At 40.7% G+C, this 18,894-nt stretch overlaps 1 protein-coding gene across 9 annotated transcripts; it reads left to right on the top strand.

Annotated features, from left to right (window-relative positions):
• The first annotated feature begins 10 nt into the window (after nucleotides 1–10).
• On the top strand, nucleotides 11–18,517 carry LOC109898139 (glucoside xylosyltransferase 2). 9 transcript variants are annotated; one of them, XM_020492975.2, is made up of 8 exons: nucleotides 3,289–3,691; nucleotides 7,647–7,851; nucleotides 9,286–9,429; nucleotides 12,041–12,292; nucleotides 12,701–12,824; nucleotides 13,197–13,315; nucleotides 16,228–16,400; nucleotides 16,675–18,517. In XM_020492975.2, exons 1-7 carry the CDS (start codon nucleotides 3,420–3,422, stop codon nucleotides 16,378–16,380), a joined length of 1,269 nt encoding a protein of 422 aa, XP_020348564.1. In that variant the 5' UTR covers nucleotides 3,289–3,419; the 3' UTR covers nucleotides 16,381–16,400; nucleotides 16,675–18,517. The 9 variants fall into 9 exon arrangements, with proteins under 9 accessions (XP_031648212.1, XP_020348564.1, XP_031648243.1 ...); XM_031792227.1 differs by having other exon boundaries at nucleotides 3,290–3,691; nucleotides 9,298–9,429; XM_031792296.1 differs by lacking the exon at nucleotides 13,197–13,315 and adding an exon at nucleotides 5,726–5,765 and having other exon boundaries at nucleotides 3,291–3,691; nucleotides 9,298–9,429.
• The last annotated feature ends 377 nt before the right edge of the window (nucleotides 18,518–18,894 follow it).

The following is an 18,894-nucleotide window of genomic DNA, read 5'->3' as shown; positions in this document are numbered from 1 at the left end:
CCATTAGACAAACACTTGCACAATATGGCTGAGCCTAACCGAATCACAGACCGAACATTGTCCCACACAATCAGATGATAAATAATGAAACAAAATTAAACTGATTGAGAGGAAACGCGCTTTGATCGACTACGTTCGATTACATTTGGCTATTGTTTAAATATTGTGCATCACGTGCAATGTGTACGGAGATAAGACAGAACCTACCGGTGCGAAAAAAGTTACACTACAAAAAAAAGGAAAACCACTTTCCTGTGGGTACCCTATCTCCACCTCCTATCGCCAAAAGGACCTACAGCACGGACAACCGGTAAAGTAAGTGTAAATATCATTTTATTCAACATTCCGGCTTGTAGAGACTCTTGCGTCTTTTGTAGTCAGACTTCTTTCAAAATGAATAGCCAGCCATGTGGTAACCATGGTAACAGCCTGATGTTTAGGCAAGTGGGGCATGTGATGTCAACACTTAACTATGAAGCTACACTCCACACTTAATGCTACAGAACCTTTAGAAAGTATTCACACCCCTTGACTTTTTCCACATTTTGTGTTAGTCTGAATTTAAAATAGATTAAATTGAGATGTTGTGTCACTGGTCTGTGTCATGTAAAACTCTTCCCAGCGTGAAATAGTTCCCAATCGTTCTGATTGTGTTCTGATTGTGACGTCATGCATATTTTCTCCGAGCTTGAAAACGTTCCCGTTTCAATAATTGAAATAGCGTTTTCTTTATGTGGATGGCTGAGATTGTGTGGCTGTTTCAGCATATAAACACCCGACTCGCGCGTCAAAATGCTGAGGGTTGATGTGAGGAGAGATTTTTGCGATTGCAAAAACATTGGCGCTACGAGAGGGTGTGAGAGAAACATCAGCTCGAGCTTAGCCCTCCACATATAGAGACGCAGGTGCATTTATTAAACTGGGAACATTTTCACGCTGTGAGAATTTTTAAAACACACGTCATAATCAGAACACAATCAGAACGATTGGGAACTACTCAACGCTGGGAATATTTTTACATGAGAGCCTTCACACAATTCCAATGGAATTATGTTTAGAGAAATGTTTACAAATTAATAAAATCAAATTATTTATCTTGAGCCAATAAGTATTCAACCCCCTTGTTATGGCAAGCCTAAATAAATTCAGCAGTAAATATTTGCTTATCAGTCACAAATTGAATGGACTCACTCTGTGTGCTATAATAGTGTTTAACATTGTTTTTTTTATGGCTATGTCATCTCTGTAACTCACACATATAATTATCTGGAAGGTCCTTCAGCCCAGCAGTGAATTTCAAACAGAAACGGAACCACAAAGACCAGGAATGTTTTCCAATGCCTTGCAAAAATGGCACCTATTGGTAGATGGGTTTATAAAAAAGCAGACATTGAATATCTCTTTGAGCATGGTGACGTTATTAATTATACTTTGGATGGTGTATCAATACACCCAGTCATTACAAAGATACAGGCATCCTTCCTAACTCAAATGCCAGAGAGGAAGGAAACGACTCAGGGATTTCACCATGAGGCCAATGGTGACTTTAAAACAATTAGAGTTTACAGCAGTCATGCATTAGGTGTAAAACTTATGACTCAATAATCTATGCTTTCAGGGAATGCTATGAGATCCAAATATTTTTGGCGGAGCTAGAAAGTTGTCTGTCAGAAGTACTATGATATAAACTTACTTTTAATCTGTCTGTTTGTATATTTCAAGACATGGCATGTTTGGGTGTAGTGGGCTGGACGATTCACTCATCACTCATCTTGAAAAAACAAATACTAAAAACTTGGAAATCAATCCACCATCATGAACGCAATGGAAAAATCTAATAATTTATTATTTAAATATTGAAAGAGCATGGCTGACCAAATTAAAACAAATTGATACAATTTATGGCCAAGTGGCAAGCAATAATAAAGGCTATTGGGATGGAGGTGTGAGCTTGCGGGTCTGGGCAGATGAGATGTAGTCATTGTTTGTGTGAATCTGTAAGATGTTGTTTGTATGTATACATCTGTGTTCGAAGTAAAACGTTTTTTTTTGTTTACAAACAGTTACAGAGTTTAATGCCTGTGATAGGAGAAAACTGAGGATGGATCAACAATATTGTAGTTATTCCACAATACTAACCTAAATGACAGCGAAAAGAAGGAAGCCTGCACAGAATACAAATATTCCAAAACATGCATCCTGTTTGCAATAAGGCACAAAAGTAAAACTGCAAAAAATGTGGCAAGGAAATTAACTTCATGTCCTGAATACATAGCAGTATGTTTGGGGAAAATCCAACACATCACTGAGTACCACTCTTCATATTTTCAAGCATGGTGGTGGCTGCATCATGTTATGGGTATGCTTGTCATCGGCAAGGACTAGGGAGTTTTTTAGGATAGAAATAAATGGAATAGTGCTAAGCATAGGCCAAAGCCTAGAGGAAAATCTGTTTTAGTCTGCTTTCCACCAGACACTGGGAGACAAATTCACCTTTCAGCAGGAAAATTACCTAAAACACAAGGCCAAATATACACTGGAGTACCAAGTACCATATTTACTGCCAACATCAAGTGGTAAAAATCTCTACCTGATTACAACTGGAAACACTACTGTTTTCCTACTGAACACTACAAAACTTGTGTATATTGAGTAACACTTCAACCACTACATTTTTATTCTACACTAGGTTTTTTTAGATTTAAAATGTTTCTTTAGGTGTGACATGATTACGTCCAGCACCCTAGCAGGCAATCTATTTTCTATGCAAACTTTTTTTAAATGTTGACAAAAAAATCACTGGACAAGTAAAAGCTGCAATATGTCACTTTTTGGGCAACCTGACCAAATTCACATAGAAGTCTAAGAAGTTGTAGATCTGTTTTATGTGCTCTATTTCTATGCTTCCCGTTCTTAAGTTTCGTTTGTGTATCTTTTACTTTCGGTTTTGTACACCAGCTTCAAACAGCTGAAAATACAATATGTTTGGTATTTCAAACATACTTCACCACGGTTTAGATGGTACAATGATTCTCTACACTAAACATTGCTTGTTTTGTCAAATAAACTTAGATTAGACGAACTATTACACTTTTAGCAACCAGGAAATGGCGGAGCGATTTCTGCATTTTGCAGCTTTAATGTAAACATAGCTACTGATGCATTGTGATGGATGAGTTCACATTGTGATGTCAAACAAAACACTCGCACTTCTCTTCTAAAGATTACGGTAAGAGAATATAGAAACTCCCACTGAGTGATGGCCATATACGTGGAAAGCTCCTCCTCTTCGCTCTGGGTCATCTCCGACGCAATGCAACGGAGTAGTAACAGAATGTCAACTCTAGCTGTTATTACGTATTCACAGACATGAAAGAGGAATATTGTGCTCCTCCAAATCATCAGAACAGTTTTCCACGATGAGAATTCATTGTAAAATTGTTGTGATCGCTGTCTGTTTTGGAGTTTTTTTACTTTTGTACTTTTTTGGGGGAAATGCTGCAGACGATCCGCCTTTGAAAGAAGTTGAGGAGGATAACTATTTTCCGAAGTTCTCGGGGCTTCGAAACAATGTTGCATCAAAGTTAACAAAAAAAACTCTCGATGAACTTCACATTCCACACAAACAACCACTCACGTACCGAAAAGTATCGAAAGTATCCAGTAGAGGAGGCAATGCGATCGCAAAGAGGTAAGGAATTATCGCACCATTACTCGCCTGCTAATGTTGATATGATTCATGGTTTTTTTCTTCTCCACGCCTATTTTTTCATCAACGTTTTGGAACACATTTAAAGATGCAAGATGTCTCAAAGGTTAGATGGGGATTTTTTTTCACCTTTTAACGGATTGCATGACTATCTGCTTACAGAGATAGATGGGTTTTATTCCCTGTGGAAGTAATGGAATGAGTCCACACGTATCCCGTCCTTCTCTCTTTATTCATTCAGGAAGACGTCCCCCCCCCCCATCAAAAATATACATAGGCTCAATTATGTTCAAGGACGTTGGCACCAAACAATGGCTTGGTCAGTCATGAGAGGACCAAACTTGCTTTTGTCATTCAAATCCTATTTTTATTATCACATGTATTGTTCTAAATGACCGATGGATGTATGACATTTATTGCAAAGGTATCACCTATTCAGTAAGTTGTGTGCATATTTAATTCCAACATCAGCTCAAAGAAGTGTCTTGGGGTTGTAAAAAATATTCTAATTGTGTAGCTTTGTAAACAACGGAATCAATTTGATAGTTTGACCTCGAATCTGACCTTTGTACCCCATGGTTTCTGGGTTTTATCCATTTTTTAAAAGTCCTGTGGTTAACAGGTTTAAAGGTCACCTTGAGAGAGTTTAAGATGATGGAATATACATTAGTCCAAGGAGACCCAGTCATTACACTATTGGGGATTGAGGAGCATACATTTTACATATCATTTAGAACTCTCCACCTTCAAGTCAAGAGGCTGAACTTGTCAATGTGTATAATATGATGTGTGATGCCATGTCCCTTCAAAGTAGACACGCCCAAGTAGACCAATATAGATGACCTCAACTGATGGCCATCATCCCCTCTTTCCTGTGCCTTGCAGACAATAGCTAGACAATGGTTTGTCATCATTCACTATTTCTGTCCAGGTATGGACTTGTTTTTTGTTATGTCTCCTATTATACTATTTTGGGCCCTGCTCAAATTCTTTCCCAAAACATAACATCCTTCCATTCCCTCTGTCATGGCTGTCACTGATATGATAATAGCCCAGATTTGATATTCTAAAGGCAATGTTCTAAAGGCAATGCTTTCTGTTGTAAATGTTGCTTTTACCTACAATGTCCTGTTTGATCAGTGATCTGGTTGGAAGCATTTATAAAGCATTCAGTCTGGACCATAGTGTCCTGGCAGAGACCACACCCACACACATGTGCTCTCTACTGATAAGAGAAATGGGGTGGAGGCCAATGGGGATGGAGGAAAATAACCAAAGCAGGTTTAGCAAACAAAGCAGTAAGTGCTCTGATAAAAATGTTTAAAAAACACTGCACATCTCCCATAGCTTCAGGCACTTTACCATTGGTTCTGGTGAGGGGGAGGGCTGAAAGGGAGGCATAGAATTACCATAAAATATAAGCTATTATGTTGTCTTGGTTACTCTTTCCTATTTTGTTCGTGTAATTTTCCCATCTTCATCACTTCAAACGCAACTGACTTCCTCTTACACACCTTTAAATAGACAAACATGCCCATCTTTCCTTATCAAACCATTTCCTCTTGATGTATCACTCTGCTTCCTGTGGATAAAAGTAGGGAGAAGCGCTGCTTCCCGGACAGATACCATCAGCTGTCCCAGCTCACACTAAATTCTACAGTCATAATATCTTGTTGTAGACAATTACACTGTAATAACACTTATTTTTGGTCAATATATTCCACTGCTGATGGATGTTTCACATCCAGGCTCAATGTAGCATGTATTTCTCAGTCTGTCTCACACAGTGTGTAAGGAAAGGTCATGCATGATACTGTCCCCATAAAAAAAAACTTTCCTCCCAATGGTTACATCTGATTTAATAAGCCCTTTTAAACAAATTCCTTGCCCCATCATCTGGAATACTGTAAAACAGTGTCCCCCGAGGCCAACAAGGTATTCCGTTGCACTGACATTATGTAAAGCTATAAAAATGTCATCTTGGATGACTGGAGACTGCTCTCTCTCTTTCTGCAGGGCTTTGAAATCTCCCTGCTTACCCGAGCATCCTGACAAGGTTTGAGAGACTTCTTACGCGGGCCTCATCAGGTGGAAAAAGCTCTCTTTTTGGTAGCTCACTCACTTAAGTACCTCCTGACAGAGGTTTGCGTTGAGTAACTGGGAAATCTGTTAAACAGAATGCATGTAGCTAGGGGTGATGATTCACTCAAAGATACTGTTACTTTATTGAAATCAGAGGAGGCTGGTGGGATGAGCTATAGGAGGACAGGCTCATTGTAATGGCTGGAATGGAACGGAGTCAAACATGGTTTCCACATGTTTGATACCGTTCCATTACAGACATAAGCCCATCCTCCAATAGCTTCTCCCACCAGCCTCCTCTGTTTGAAATCCATTATGCATAGGGAGGACACATTTTCTGATTTTTCTAAAACTTCTGATAGCATTCCCTTCACACAAGTTTTATGCAAGCCTTCAGCGGATTGCAGTAGTGGCTTGTATCTGATGGAATTTCTAAATAGTTGAAGTAATGTTTGATAGATTTGTTGATTAAGGTAAGCTATATTGTCACTGTGCTCTTCTAAGCTGTTTTGTCTTTCTTCATGATTTGAAAGAGATTGTTGCGAGCCCAAGGCCACGTAGGCACAGTACTCTCTGTTGTCAATAATTAGTGCAGTCCTTGTATCCCTTTAGAGCTAGTCTGAGTTTGTCAAAATGTTTCCAGATGGGTGGAAAATAGTTCTAACACTATGTAAGATTACCTCACATGAGCAGCATGTTCTTCTTACAATAAATAATGGGGCTTTGTTTGGTCTAACTAACTGTGTTCACAACATTCATTTCACTGGTCCAGGCCATCTATAACGCAATGCAGTATGTATCATAGAACAACACATTTTCTGAGCATTTATGCTTAGGTTGCAGGTTAAAAGACAATATGCCTATCCCTCAGTATTTTGTGTGTATAATTTTCCCCCTAGTAATAATGTACACAGTACATGTTCATAAACATGAATTGTTCTTGAAAGAGCCTCTGCCATCAAAGCCTAGAGGACAGGTTTCTCTGAGCTCTGCCATCCATCGTAATCGGTGTTGCATGATTGTCCCTCAGCCATGCAGAAAACCAAGTGTCACGCTTGGAGACTGTCCTGCAACCCACCTGTCAAATTTCAGTTTCCCCCTTCAGATTGTTAGGCTAAAAGAAACATTCTTTGCCTACATGAAGCTCTTGGGTAGATGTTGCACTTTCCTCTGGCAGAATAGTATGTTTCCTTTCCTCACACAAATGAGGGCTACTTCATTCTGAAGAAGGATTTTGGGACCATTCTTCCTTTGCGTTTGCTAATGTTTACATTTACACGCATCATAAAAACCACCCCATATGGTGTGTACATAAAATGCAACTCGAGGATTTAGGTCTAGTTCTACGTTGAGCTATACACATTTTTATTTTTCAGAGTGTGATTTATTCTGCTCTGCTGAATCCATTTGAATTCAATGGCAGTCTCTGTTGCTGTGCAGAGAGCATTTTTATGTCTGCTATAGAAACAACTTCGCCTTGAACATGAGAGAACAAAGCCCAGTGGGTATATACAGACCTACACTACAGGAGAGGGAGAAGGGTATGGTGAGGGAGTGCTGCTCACCGTGAGCATATGACAGGGATGTCTTGTAGGGAGCCTTGAATATGAACATGTTGGTTAGCTGTCTGTCAGTAGAAACAGTGTGATTATGTACTGTCTGGAATATGTGTCTAAGCCACATCCTGTCATGTTCAGATCTGTTCTCATGGCCGTTGACATGTCCATGAAGAAGTATCAGCGTTGCTATGTAGCGGCACGGCTCTGCCATTCTGTTGACAGTTGATGAGCAAGCCTGAGGAGCCTTCTGTAAGCGGAGAGTCTCATACTTGTTGCCCCTGTGTGTATCCCTGTAGCAGACAGAGGAGTGACATGGGAGTGGGTTGGCCCGCATCGAAGCGCACCCGTGCTGAGGAGGTCATGCACCTGGCCGTGGTGGCCTGTGGGAACCGACTGGATGAGACGCTCACCATGGTCAAGTCAGCCCTCCTCTTCAGCATCAAGAGTATCAAATTCCACATCTTTGCAGAGGACCCCTTGACCTCACAGTTTGAAAAGGGGGTAAGTATCCCCTTAACAAAGTACATGATCTAGGCTTTAGGTACGGTATGTTTCTAGAAAAGGACCACTGTAATTCTCAATGAAATATAGGACTATTTGAATATTTTCAAAGACTCATGCTTTTCATACGGACAGTATCTTGTTTAATGTTCTTCCATGCTCAGTTATAGATGACATTCACTGCCAGATCGGAGTATTGGCATGTTTAAAAAAACAAAAACAGATCTAACCTTTTTTGATCTCCCTCTCACTTGCCCTCTAACGCCTTACAGGCCTTTTATCTCAAGGTCGGATCATATATCCCCCAGACGTTTGCCTCACCGCATTAACCATGCAAGTTTTCAGTCACCGTTAGTTTATTCACGACTCAAGCTTTACGAAAGTCAATGTCTTATGCTACTGTGTAGCTGTAAACCTGAAGGTATATAGCCTACATTCAGGGCTCTCCAGCCCTATTCCTGGAGAGCTACTGTTTTAGCTTAGGTTTTAGCTCCAACCCTAATCTAGCACACCTGATTCTAATAATTAGCTGCTTGATAAGCTGAATCAGGTTAGGTAAAACTGGGGTTGGAGTGAACCTACAGAAGGGTAGCTCTCCATAAATAGGATTGGAGAGCCCTGGCCTACATAAACGAAAACACTGTGCATGCATGGGGCTACATACCCTTTATGTGCTTATGAGTTATGGTATGTTTACCATCTGAGAACCTCCCCTTTGTAATTGGCTTCATGCTAGCCAGGAAGTTGAGTTGGTTAAACCCAAAGGTTAGTAGCATGTGAGCAGGAGATGGAATGTTTCACATCCGGCCTGTGCTGATGAAACAGGAATTAGAAGCAAGCTAAAAGGTTTTTTGACCTCTGATCTGTGCACCTCGTCAGCAGAAATCCTGCCTGCTCCTCACACTGATCTTTGTCTCATGGCCAAATTGTTTAATAATGTTGATGATTATGGAGGGCTTGAGCGTCTAACAGAGCGGAAAATCGTAGGCTTCTATGTGTGACAGCAGTGTTTACTTTGAGGGGGTAACTCGACAGAATGGGATGAATATTTTCTACCTCCTTTTGTTTAGGTTAGTTTAGGTTAGTTTAACTGGGAGTTGGGCGTCGTTATAGCAATAACTGGCAGCGTTATGGTCAATGTACGACACCGCTGCACTTACTGTAAAGACATTACTTAATTGGTTTACAAGAACTTCCTTAGGTGTTTATGTAGACTTGAACTCTCAGGATTGTATCATGTGTCAGAATAATAAATATTTCCATCTGCTCTCTCAGTGATCCCTCTCCTCTACACCTCTTGACTCAACCTTTTGAAAATGCGCTCAAGTTGTGCTTTTGTTTCTTTGGAAATTAATTGAGACTTCCGGGGATTGCATCTAAAAATGGCTGTGCTACCTCTCACAGCAAATTATGATGTTTAGTAACTTTGTGTAGTTTCTCTTTCAGCTGAGCCAGTGGCCCCATGCTATCACAAACAAGTTCCAGTACAGTATCTACCCAATCACGTTCTCTGTGGGGAATGCAGAGGAATGGAAAAAGCTGTTCAAGCCCTGCGCTGCCCAGAGGCTGTTTCTCCCTGTAAGGCTGCAGCACATCGTCTCTTTTCTCTCTCTGTGTACCTAATCATAATTACTACACTGTTGGAGCTAGAAACATAGGCATTTCGCTACACCTGCGACATCTGCAAATCTGTGTGCGCGACCAATAAACTTTGATTTGAATCATATCTATCAAACATATGAACTGATTCTTGAAACTGATAAAGCTATATTCATTAGAAAATGTGTTAAGGTAATTGCCCATGTCATCAGTTTTCTTAGTACCATGCCACTCTGGGCTGCATCCTGACCCCAATGCATTTTCTATTAGATACGTTTAGCTTGATTTACGCAGGCAGAAGAATGATATACCCAGGTAATAATAGTATGAATAATTTATGATGGGTTTTACTTGTTGGTATATAATCAGTTACCTCAGTATGATAATATATGGCTTTATTCATACCCATTGACCGTTACTTAACAAACAAGCAATCCCCAGAGATTTAATTAAATAACTTAATTAAAGCATTGCCATTCATTTACTTTTTAATGGACAATCTTTAAATCATCAAACCGTGTGCACACATTGCTTTGTTTTTGTACACATTGCACCGTTGTAAAAAGTGGTAAGCAATCCATGTCTGCAACTTTATTGATTGGCAGATGATGCAACACAAACCCTATACTTTGCAGGGGCCGAGTGCTATTTGATTCTCATCAGGAACAGATTGCTTTGTGATTGTAATCTTCCGTCAAGCCAATGTGGTGCAGTGGTCTAAGGCACTGCATATCAGTGCTAGAGGCGTCACTACAGACACCCTGGAGTCGAAGGCTGTATCACAACCTGCCATGATTGTGAGTCCCACAGGGCTGCGCACAATTGGCCCTGCGTCGTCCGGGTTCGGCCGGTGTAGCCTTCATTGTAAATAAGAATTTGTTCTTAGCTGACTTACCTAGTAAAATAAAAAATCCCATATACACTACTGTTCAAAAGTTTGGGGTCGCTTAGAAATGTCCTTGTTTTTTAAAGAAATGTTTTTTTTAAATGTCCATTTAAAATAACATCAAATTTATAAGAAATACAGCATAGGCATTGTTAATGTTGTAAATGACTATTGTAGATGGAAACGGCATTTTTTTATTTAAAAAATAAATAAATAATGGAGTATCTACATGTGCGTACAGAGGCATCAGCAACCATCACCTGTGTTCTAATGGCACGTTGTGTTACGTTGTTGTGTTAGCTAATCCAAGTTTATAATTTTAAAAGGCTAATTGAAAACCCTTTTGCAGTTATGTTAGCATAACTGAAAACTGTTGTGCTGTTTAAAGAAGAAATAAAACTGTCCTTTAGACTAGTTGAGTATCTGGAGCATCAGCATTTGTGGGTTCGATTACAGGCTCAAAATGGCCAGAAACAAATAACTTCTGAAACTCATCAGTATATTTCTGTTCTGAGAAATGAAGGCTATTCCACGCAAGAAATTTCCAAGAAACTGAAGATCTCTTACAACGCTGTGTACTACTCCCTTCACAGAACAGCACAAACTGGCTCTAACCAGAATAGAAAGAGGAGTGGGAGGCCCCGGGGCACAACTGAGCAAGCGGACAAGTAAATTAAAGTGTCTAGTTTTAGAAACAGACACCTCCCAAGTCTTCAACTGGCAGCTTCATTAAATAGTACCCACAAAACACCAGTCTCAATGTCAACAGTGAGGAGGCGACTCCGGGATGTTGGCCTTCTAGGCAGAGTTGCAAAGAAAAAGCCATATCTCAGACTGGCCAATAAAAATAAAATATTAAGATGGGCAAAATAACACAGACGCTGGACAGAGGAGGATTGGTGGGGAAAAGGTGTTATAGACAGAAACAACTAAGTTTGATTTGTTCAGATCACAAAGAAGAACATTTGTGAGATGCAGAAAAGATGCTGGAGGAGTGCTTGATACCATCTGTCAAGCATGATGGAGGCAATGTGATGGTCTGGGGTGCTTTGGTGGTGGTAAAAGTGGGAGATTTGTACAGGGTTAAAGGGATCTTGAAGAAGGAAGGCTATCACTCCATTTTGTAATGCCAGTCATACCCTGTGGACGGCGCTTAATTAGCGGCCAATTTCCTCCTCCGAACGGGACAATGACCCAAAGCACAGCTCCTCTATACAATAACTATTTATGGTAGAAGCAGTCTGCTGGTATTCTGTCTATAATGGGGTGGCCAGGACAGCCACCAGATCTCATCCCTATTGAGTTGTTGTGGGAGCAGCTTGACCGTATGGTACGTAAGAAGTGCCCATCTAGCCAATCTAATATGTGGGAGGGTGACATCTTTTCAGATTACCTCAACAAATTGACAACTAGAATGCTAGAAAGGTCTGCAAGGCTGTAATTGCTGAAAATGGAGGATTCTTTAACAAAAGCAAAGTTTGAAGGACACAATTATTATTTAAATAAAAAATCATTATTTATAACCTTGTCAACATCTTGACTATATTTCCTATTCATTTTGCAACTAATTTTATGTATGGAAAACAAGGACATTTCTAAGTGACCCCAAACTTTTGAACGGTAGTGTGTGTGTGCATTATGTACCATCACTGGAATAAGAGGAAATGAATTATTCCGATAGTAACCTGATTATTATCCTAACAGGTGATCCTGAAGGATGTAGACTCTTTACTCTACGTGGATACAGATGTGCTGTTCCTCAGGCCCATGGATGATATGTGGAGTTTCCTCAAGGCCTTCAACACCACCCAGCTGGCTGCTATGGCCCCAGAGCATGAGATCCCTAAGATAGGCTGGTATAGCCGCTTTGCACGCCATCCCTTCTACGGGGTCACCGGGGTCAACTCAGGAGTCATGCTGATGAACCTCACAAGGATACGAAGCACTCTGTTCAAAGTAAGGAACATCATAAATCAATTAGCCTTTTGGTCATCTCCGTTTGTTATTTTGGTCATGCCTTCCCTGTTTTCTACCTGAAAGCTGCAAGGAGATTGGTTTTATCAATCAATCATATCTATCTGAACCCAACCAGCAACAGATGTGTCACTTATTGACAGTCAGCGTCAACAATCTGAGTGCTCAGAGTAGAGTAGACTGAGGCTCTGCGATCGCCACACTCGCATTAAAGCAATGCTTCAGCACATTCAAGCTCAAGTTGGCATCTCTCTGCAACCAAGAAAGAGCAGTAGAAATTGTAACATGGGCAATTCTTGGCTATTTTTTTTAAATTGGGCATTTCTGTAGTGTTTGATGTGTAGCTACTCCCTAGGCGATGGAGTAAACCGGTCCTTGTTCCTATTCCAGAACAGCATGATAACCAGTGGCCTGTCATGGGAGGACCTCCTCCACCCACTCTACCAGAAGTACAAGAATCACATCACCTGGGGTGACCAAGATCTCTTAAATATCATCTTCCACTACAACTCAGGTACACTCGTCCTCCCTCTCTCTTCCACTACAACTCAGGTACACTCGTCCTCCCTCTCTCTTCCACTACAACTCAGGTACACTCGTCCTCCCTCTCTCTTCCACTACAACTCAGGTACACTCGTACTCCCTCTCTCTTCCACTACAACTCAGGCACACCCTTCCTCCCTCTCTCTTCCACTACAACTCAGGCACACCCTTCCTCCCTCTCTCTTCCACTACAACTCAGGCACACTCTTCCTCCCTCTCTCTTCCACTACAACTCAGGCACACTCTTCCTCCCTCTCTCTTCCACTACAAATCTTGGCCCGGTTCCCCGATAGCGATGGAACTTAGGCTTACGAGTGTTTTTAACAATGCATCTTTCCTACAGCGGCCGAAGATGTAACACGCCTTTCCCAGAACACCATGCAGAGAGAACAGTCGCTAAGTGCATCGTTGGAGCATTTGTCGATACTGATAGGATCGAAAGAAAGGCACCGCTGCTCTCGGGTCAGCTTTCTCAATTCAAATTTTACCTTAACGTTCCAATTATTTCACAATACTGACGACGGATCAGCTCCTAGAGAGAGATTTTACCACCTATGGCTGCAAATATTGAGGTTGCTTATTCTAATGCTTAACCAATAAAAATGCATTAAATCACTGATTTGCCACATCATTTTACACACATTATAAAATATGAGACAAATTACAGTCAGTAGCCTACAAGTAGGAAAATAGAACTCAATTTATTGAACATGAAATGTACAGTTGATGTCGGAAGTTTACATACACCTTAGCCAAATACATTTCAACTCAGTTTCACAATTCCTGACATTTAATCCTAGTAAAAGAGAGAATGATTTATTTCAGCTTTAATTTCATTCATCACATTCCCAGTGGGTCAGAAGTTTACATACACTCAATTAGTATTTGGTAGCATTGCCTTAAAATTGTTTAACTTGGGTCAAACATTTCTGGGAGCCTCCACAAGCTTCCAACAATAAGTTGGGTGAATTTTGGCCCATTCCTCCTGACAGCTGGTGTAACTGAGTCAGGTTTGTAGGCCTCCTTGCTAACACACGCTTTTTCAGTTCTGCCCACAAATCTTCTATTGGATTGAGGTCAGGTCCTTGTGATGGCCACTCCAATACTTTGACTTAGTTGTCCTTAAGCCATTTTGCCATAACTTTGGAAGTATGCTTGGGAAACCCATTTGCAACCAAGCATTAACTTCCTGACTGATGTCTTGAGATGTTGCTTCAATATATCCACATAATTTTCCCTCCTCATGATGCTGTCTATTTTGTGAAGTGTACCAGTCCCTCATGCAGCAAAGCACCCCACAACATGATGCTGCCACCCCCGTGCTTCACGGTTGGGATGGTGTTCTTCGGCTTGCAAGTCTCCCCGTTTTTCCTCCAAGCATAACGATGGTCATTATGACCAAACAGTTCTATTTTTATTTCATCAGACCAGAGGACATCTTCTCCAAAAAGTACGATCTTTGTCCTCATGTGCAGTTGTAAACCGTAGTCTAGCTTTTTTAATGGCGATTTTGAAGCAGTGGCTTCTTCCCTGCTGAGCGGCATTTCAGGTTATGTCGATATAGGACTCGTTTTACTGTGGATATTGATACTTTTGTACCTGTTTCCTCCAGCATCTTCACCAGGTCCTTTGCTGTTCTGGGATTGATTTGCACTTTTCGCACCAAAGTACGTTAATCTCTAGGAGACAGAATGCGTCTCCTTCCTGGGCGGTATGACGGCTGCGTGGTCCCATGGTGTTTATACTTGCGTACTATTGTTTGTACAGATGAACGTGGTACCTTCAGGTGTCTGAAAATTGCTCCCAAGGATGAACCAGACTTGTGGAGGTCTACCATTATTTTTTGAGGTTTTGATTTTCTTTTGATTTTCCCATGATGTCAAGCAAAGAGGCACAGAGTTTGAAGGTAGGCCTTGAAATTCATCCACAGGTACACCTCCAATTGACTCAAATGATGTCACTTATCCTATCAGAATCTGTCGTTCTACACTTGAGCAATGCAGTTAATCCCCAACACCAACTGTTCCCCGGGCGCCGATGACGTCGATTTAGGTAGCCCCCACACCTCTCTGATTCAGGGTTAAATGCGAAAGACACATTTCGGTTGAATGCGTTCAGTTGTGCACCTGACTAGGTATGCCTCTTTCCCTAATGTATTTATATTTTAATGCATTTATCATATGCATTAAAATATATGTTGCTTGTTTGTATCAATTGCAAATATATCGGTAACTTTGTATTTGTAGTCAATTTTGTTCTGAAGTTATCAGTGGTCACAGGGAAACGATAAACCATGTGATTGTATGTTTAGCTTAAATCGTTTGTGTAGAAAGTGATGCGGGAGAGCAAAAAAGCATCTAATGAGTCTGAGGCAGGCGTTCAATTACGAGTGCTTTCTAGTGCAACGTCAATAATGGTGGTTTTGGGAAACCTCCTTCGAAGGTTCTAACGATGAACTTAGCCTTAATACGCTTTTGGAAAACTGGGCCCTGGTACACTCTGCCTCCCTCGCTCTTCCTCAATGTAGCAGAGTGCTGTCATTGATTTGGAATACCTTTGTTGACTACAAATAGGAAAATAAAGTTGTATTTAATGTCACCACCATTCATGGTGACAGCAAGAGCAATAGCTGTACTTAGACCTGTATCAAATTAGAATGTTTCCCCAAAATTTAATTCCAAAGGGTGTTAGCGTGAATGTCAGCTCGTACGGAATTCAATATAATTCCTTCAAGCAGGTGTAGGTATTGGTTTTCTCTAATACATCCACAAGAAATAACTATCCTGAATTAAGTCAACGCTGTGGAACTAAACCAGCCTGTGGCTGCAGCAGCAGATTGACACCGGTGCAGTCTGCGAGATGGGTATTAAGCGTTCCAAGCCTTAAGTAGACTTGGCAGGAGCATTGTTTGTCTGAGAACATGATTAGAACCTGTCCAGGAAATAACCATTCCCATAGCAGCATCCCCAAATGGAAAAACAGGGCAATGTGGTGGGAGCAGCCAGTCACTGTGTAATATCTGCCTCACCATGGAAACATGACTGATCTTTCTCTTTTACGTGTACCCATGTTTCTGGTTTAAGGGGATACTCTGTTGGTGTTATTCTCCCTTCACAAGCCAGGATTTGATGCAGTTTAAAAGGACTACAATCCTTGTAGTTGTAAAGCAAGTAATTTGATAATTGTTAAATCAGTAAAGCAAAACTTAGAAGGGTCCTGAGCGATTAGCATTGCATGTTGAAGTCATTAGGTTTATTTTTTTCCAAATGCTCTTTGGCAGTAACAATACTGGTATCAGAGAGGGTATACACTGGCAATCTTGGGGACATTGTGCAGAAATCTGATGTAACAGACGTATAACGGTGTGTTTGCAGAGTGTCTGTACACCTTCCCATGCCAGTGGAACTACAGGCCTGATCACTGCATGTATGGGAGCAACTGTAAAGGAGCTGAGGAGGAAGGCGTGTCCATTCTCCATGGGAACCGAGGAGTGTATCACGACGACAAGCAACCAGCCTTTAAAGTAGTTTATGATGCAATACACGAGGTAAGAATCTATTCATTTTAGTGGATTATTGTTTCCTTTGTCCTTTTCTCCTTGGACAGCAAACGGTGTGGACATGTTTACATAAGGAAATCCTTGTCACACAGCAACATCAGCCCCCTCTGCTGTCCATAGATATGCCTTTTATTAGCCAGATGATATGATTCATAGGCATTCCCCTCTACAGTAAGCAATGGTACTGTTGATTTCTGTGTGGTTTGATAAGCTACCACTACTGGTGTCTAACTCTGAGGCATGCAATGGTTCTGTTTCGTAGTACCCCTTTGAGGACAACTTGTTCCAGTCGCTGTTCTATCCCCTCCAGACCAAGTTTCTGGACACAGTCAACACCCTGTGTGGTCGGATTCCCCAGGTGTTCCTCAAACAGGTGGAAAAGTCCATGAGGACCGTGTACGAGAAGAAAGTGGTCCGTCATGTGAGGCCTCCACCAAAATAATTACAGGAAACTGAACAGAGGAAGTTGTCTCTGACATCACTATGGGAATCTTTCTGTGGAAGATGTGCAATGTCAGAAGTCCCCAGACCAGAAGGAATCCGTATGCATTACACAGTGTTTGTAATACAAAAGATCATGGTCTAGTGGACATGATGGTGGTATGGATCATGATCGTGTAGAACACGTGTCAAACTCATTCCACGGTGGGCTGAGTGTTTGCTGGTTTTCGCTCCTCCCTTGTACTTGATTGATGAATTAAGGTCACTGATTTAGTTAGGAACTCCGTCTAGGTCTTAATTGAAACGAAAAAACAGAAGCCAGCAGACGATTTGCCCTCCATGGAATGAGTTTGACACCCCTGGTGTAGAAGGACAGGCACACTGCTTGTCAATGATGCTGTGTTTGGGGTAAACTTGCCTTATCATCCACCCACTAAATGTTTTACAGAACCTGATTTACATGTGAAAATGTGATGTGAGATTTCGTGGTTTTTTTTTACCTTTAAAAAAAGTCCAATGTTTCCTTATGATTAGGGTAAGTCCCAGGGGAGTATTAAGTGAGAATTTAAACATGGCAGAGGTTGTTTTTGTCAACATGATTTTGAGTGTTTTTCTCTTAAATGGGCAACACAAATGTCTTCCGTAAGGCCGCTATACCATAGCCTTCTGGAAATGGTTTGAAATGGTCCCACTCTGCCTGTAGGTTGCTGCCTAATTGATCATTTCATGTCATGCAAAGCTAATATGGGTCTTTGCTTAAGCAGAGCTTTCTGTTTATGTTGCATGTTGCAATTGTCCAAAAATAAAGTGAATATGTTACATCAACAAAATCCCTTGCATAGCAGCGACAGGAGGTCTAGTGGTTAAGAGCAGTGGGCCGGTAACCGAAAGGTCGCTGGTTCGAATACCTGAGCTGCCTGGGTGAAAAAATATTTTGATGTGCCCTTGAGCAAAGCACTTAACCCAAATGTTTCCTGTAAGTCTCTCTGGATAACAGCGTCTGCTAACGGACTAAAATGACTATCTGTACAAGAGGGAATATGATTCAACTTGTCCAGTTCTCCAAATACCAACTGCAGTATTAAACATAGTATGAACATATCATACACTAAGCAATTACCATTAATATTGTGTACAGAAGATGTGTAGATAAATGCACTTTTGTATTTCTGTAATAGTTCAGCTTGTGCGATTAGGACAGGACGTGAATACCATTTCTCCCCTATTCAATTGTCAAAGCATTGCAAATCCCTATCTGAAAAAGCAGTGTGGTTGTCTCTGAACAAAACTTCCAAAGTGCAAGCGCTTATAATAGTGGTACAGTATTTTCAAGACAAAATGTACCATATGTATATTTACAAACTCTCTTAAGTTTTCTGTGTACGAAAAGGACAGCCAACTTAATGAGGAAGTGTCTTAGTGTATTAATGTCATACTATCAGTGATCCAGTATGTGAACTCTGAGACTGTAAATGCAAGCATTTATAATGTGATGTTTGTGTAGTCTACTCCATCAGTTTGATGTTTGTGTAGCCTATCAATTGTCAGGTGTGTTTACCGGTAATAATTTAAACTGGAAACTCCAGATGGTTTTATTTATACATGCTTATGTTTACTCTTTGTTTCTGAATAAAGTTACTGTGCCATCAGTTCTGTTTGTCTTAGGAGGCCTATTGTGTAATTGTAATGTATTGATAAAAATACAGTGCATTCAGATAACAACATTCAGACCCCTTTACTTTAACCAATTTCCTTTCCTTTACAGACTTATTTTATATGTATTCAATGTTTTTCCTCTTCAATCTACACTCAATATCCCATAATGACCGTTTTTGCAAATGTATTAAAAATGCAAAACAGAAATACCTTATTTACATAAGTATTCAGGCCATTTGCTATGAGACAAGAAATTGAGCTCAGGTACATGCTGTTTATATTGATTATCTTTGATGTTTCTTCAACTTGAATTGATTGGACATGATTTGGAAAGGCACACAACTGTCTACGTAAAGGTACCACAGGTGACAATGCATGTCAGAGC

Source organism: Oncorhynchus kisutch, linkage group LG1 (assembly GCF_002021735.2).
Source record: "Oncorhynchus kisutch isolate 150728-3 linkage group LG1, Okis_V2, whole genome shotgun sequence".
NCBI classification, from domain to species: Eukaryota; Metazoa; Chordata; class Actinopteri; order Salmoniformes; family Salmonidae; genus Oncorhynchus; species Oncorhynchus kisutch.
Note: the sequence above shows the minus strand (reverse complement) of the source record. Positions and strands in the feature narration are given on the sequence as shown.

What these genes read in the sequence shown, in the direction of transcription:
- LOC109898139 (XM_020492956.2), top strand. Translation starts at nt 3,420, where the DNA reads ATGAGAATTCATTGTAAAATTGTTGTGATCGCTGTCTGTTTTGGAGTT. An exon ending in GGCAATGCGATCGCAAAGAG is followed by an intron (nt 3,692 to 7,646) that starts GTAAGGAATTAT and finishes GTATCCCTGTAG; the next exon opens with CAGACAGAGGAGTGACATGG. An exon ending in CCTCACAGTTTGAAAAGGGG is followed by an intron (nt 7,852 to 9,285) that starts GTAAGTATCCCC and finishes AACTTTGTGTAG; the next exon opens with TTTCTCTTTCAGCTGAGCCA.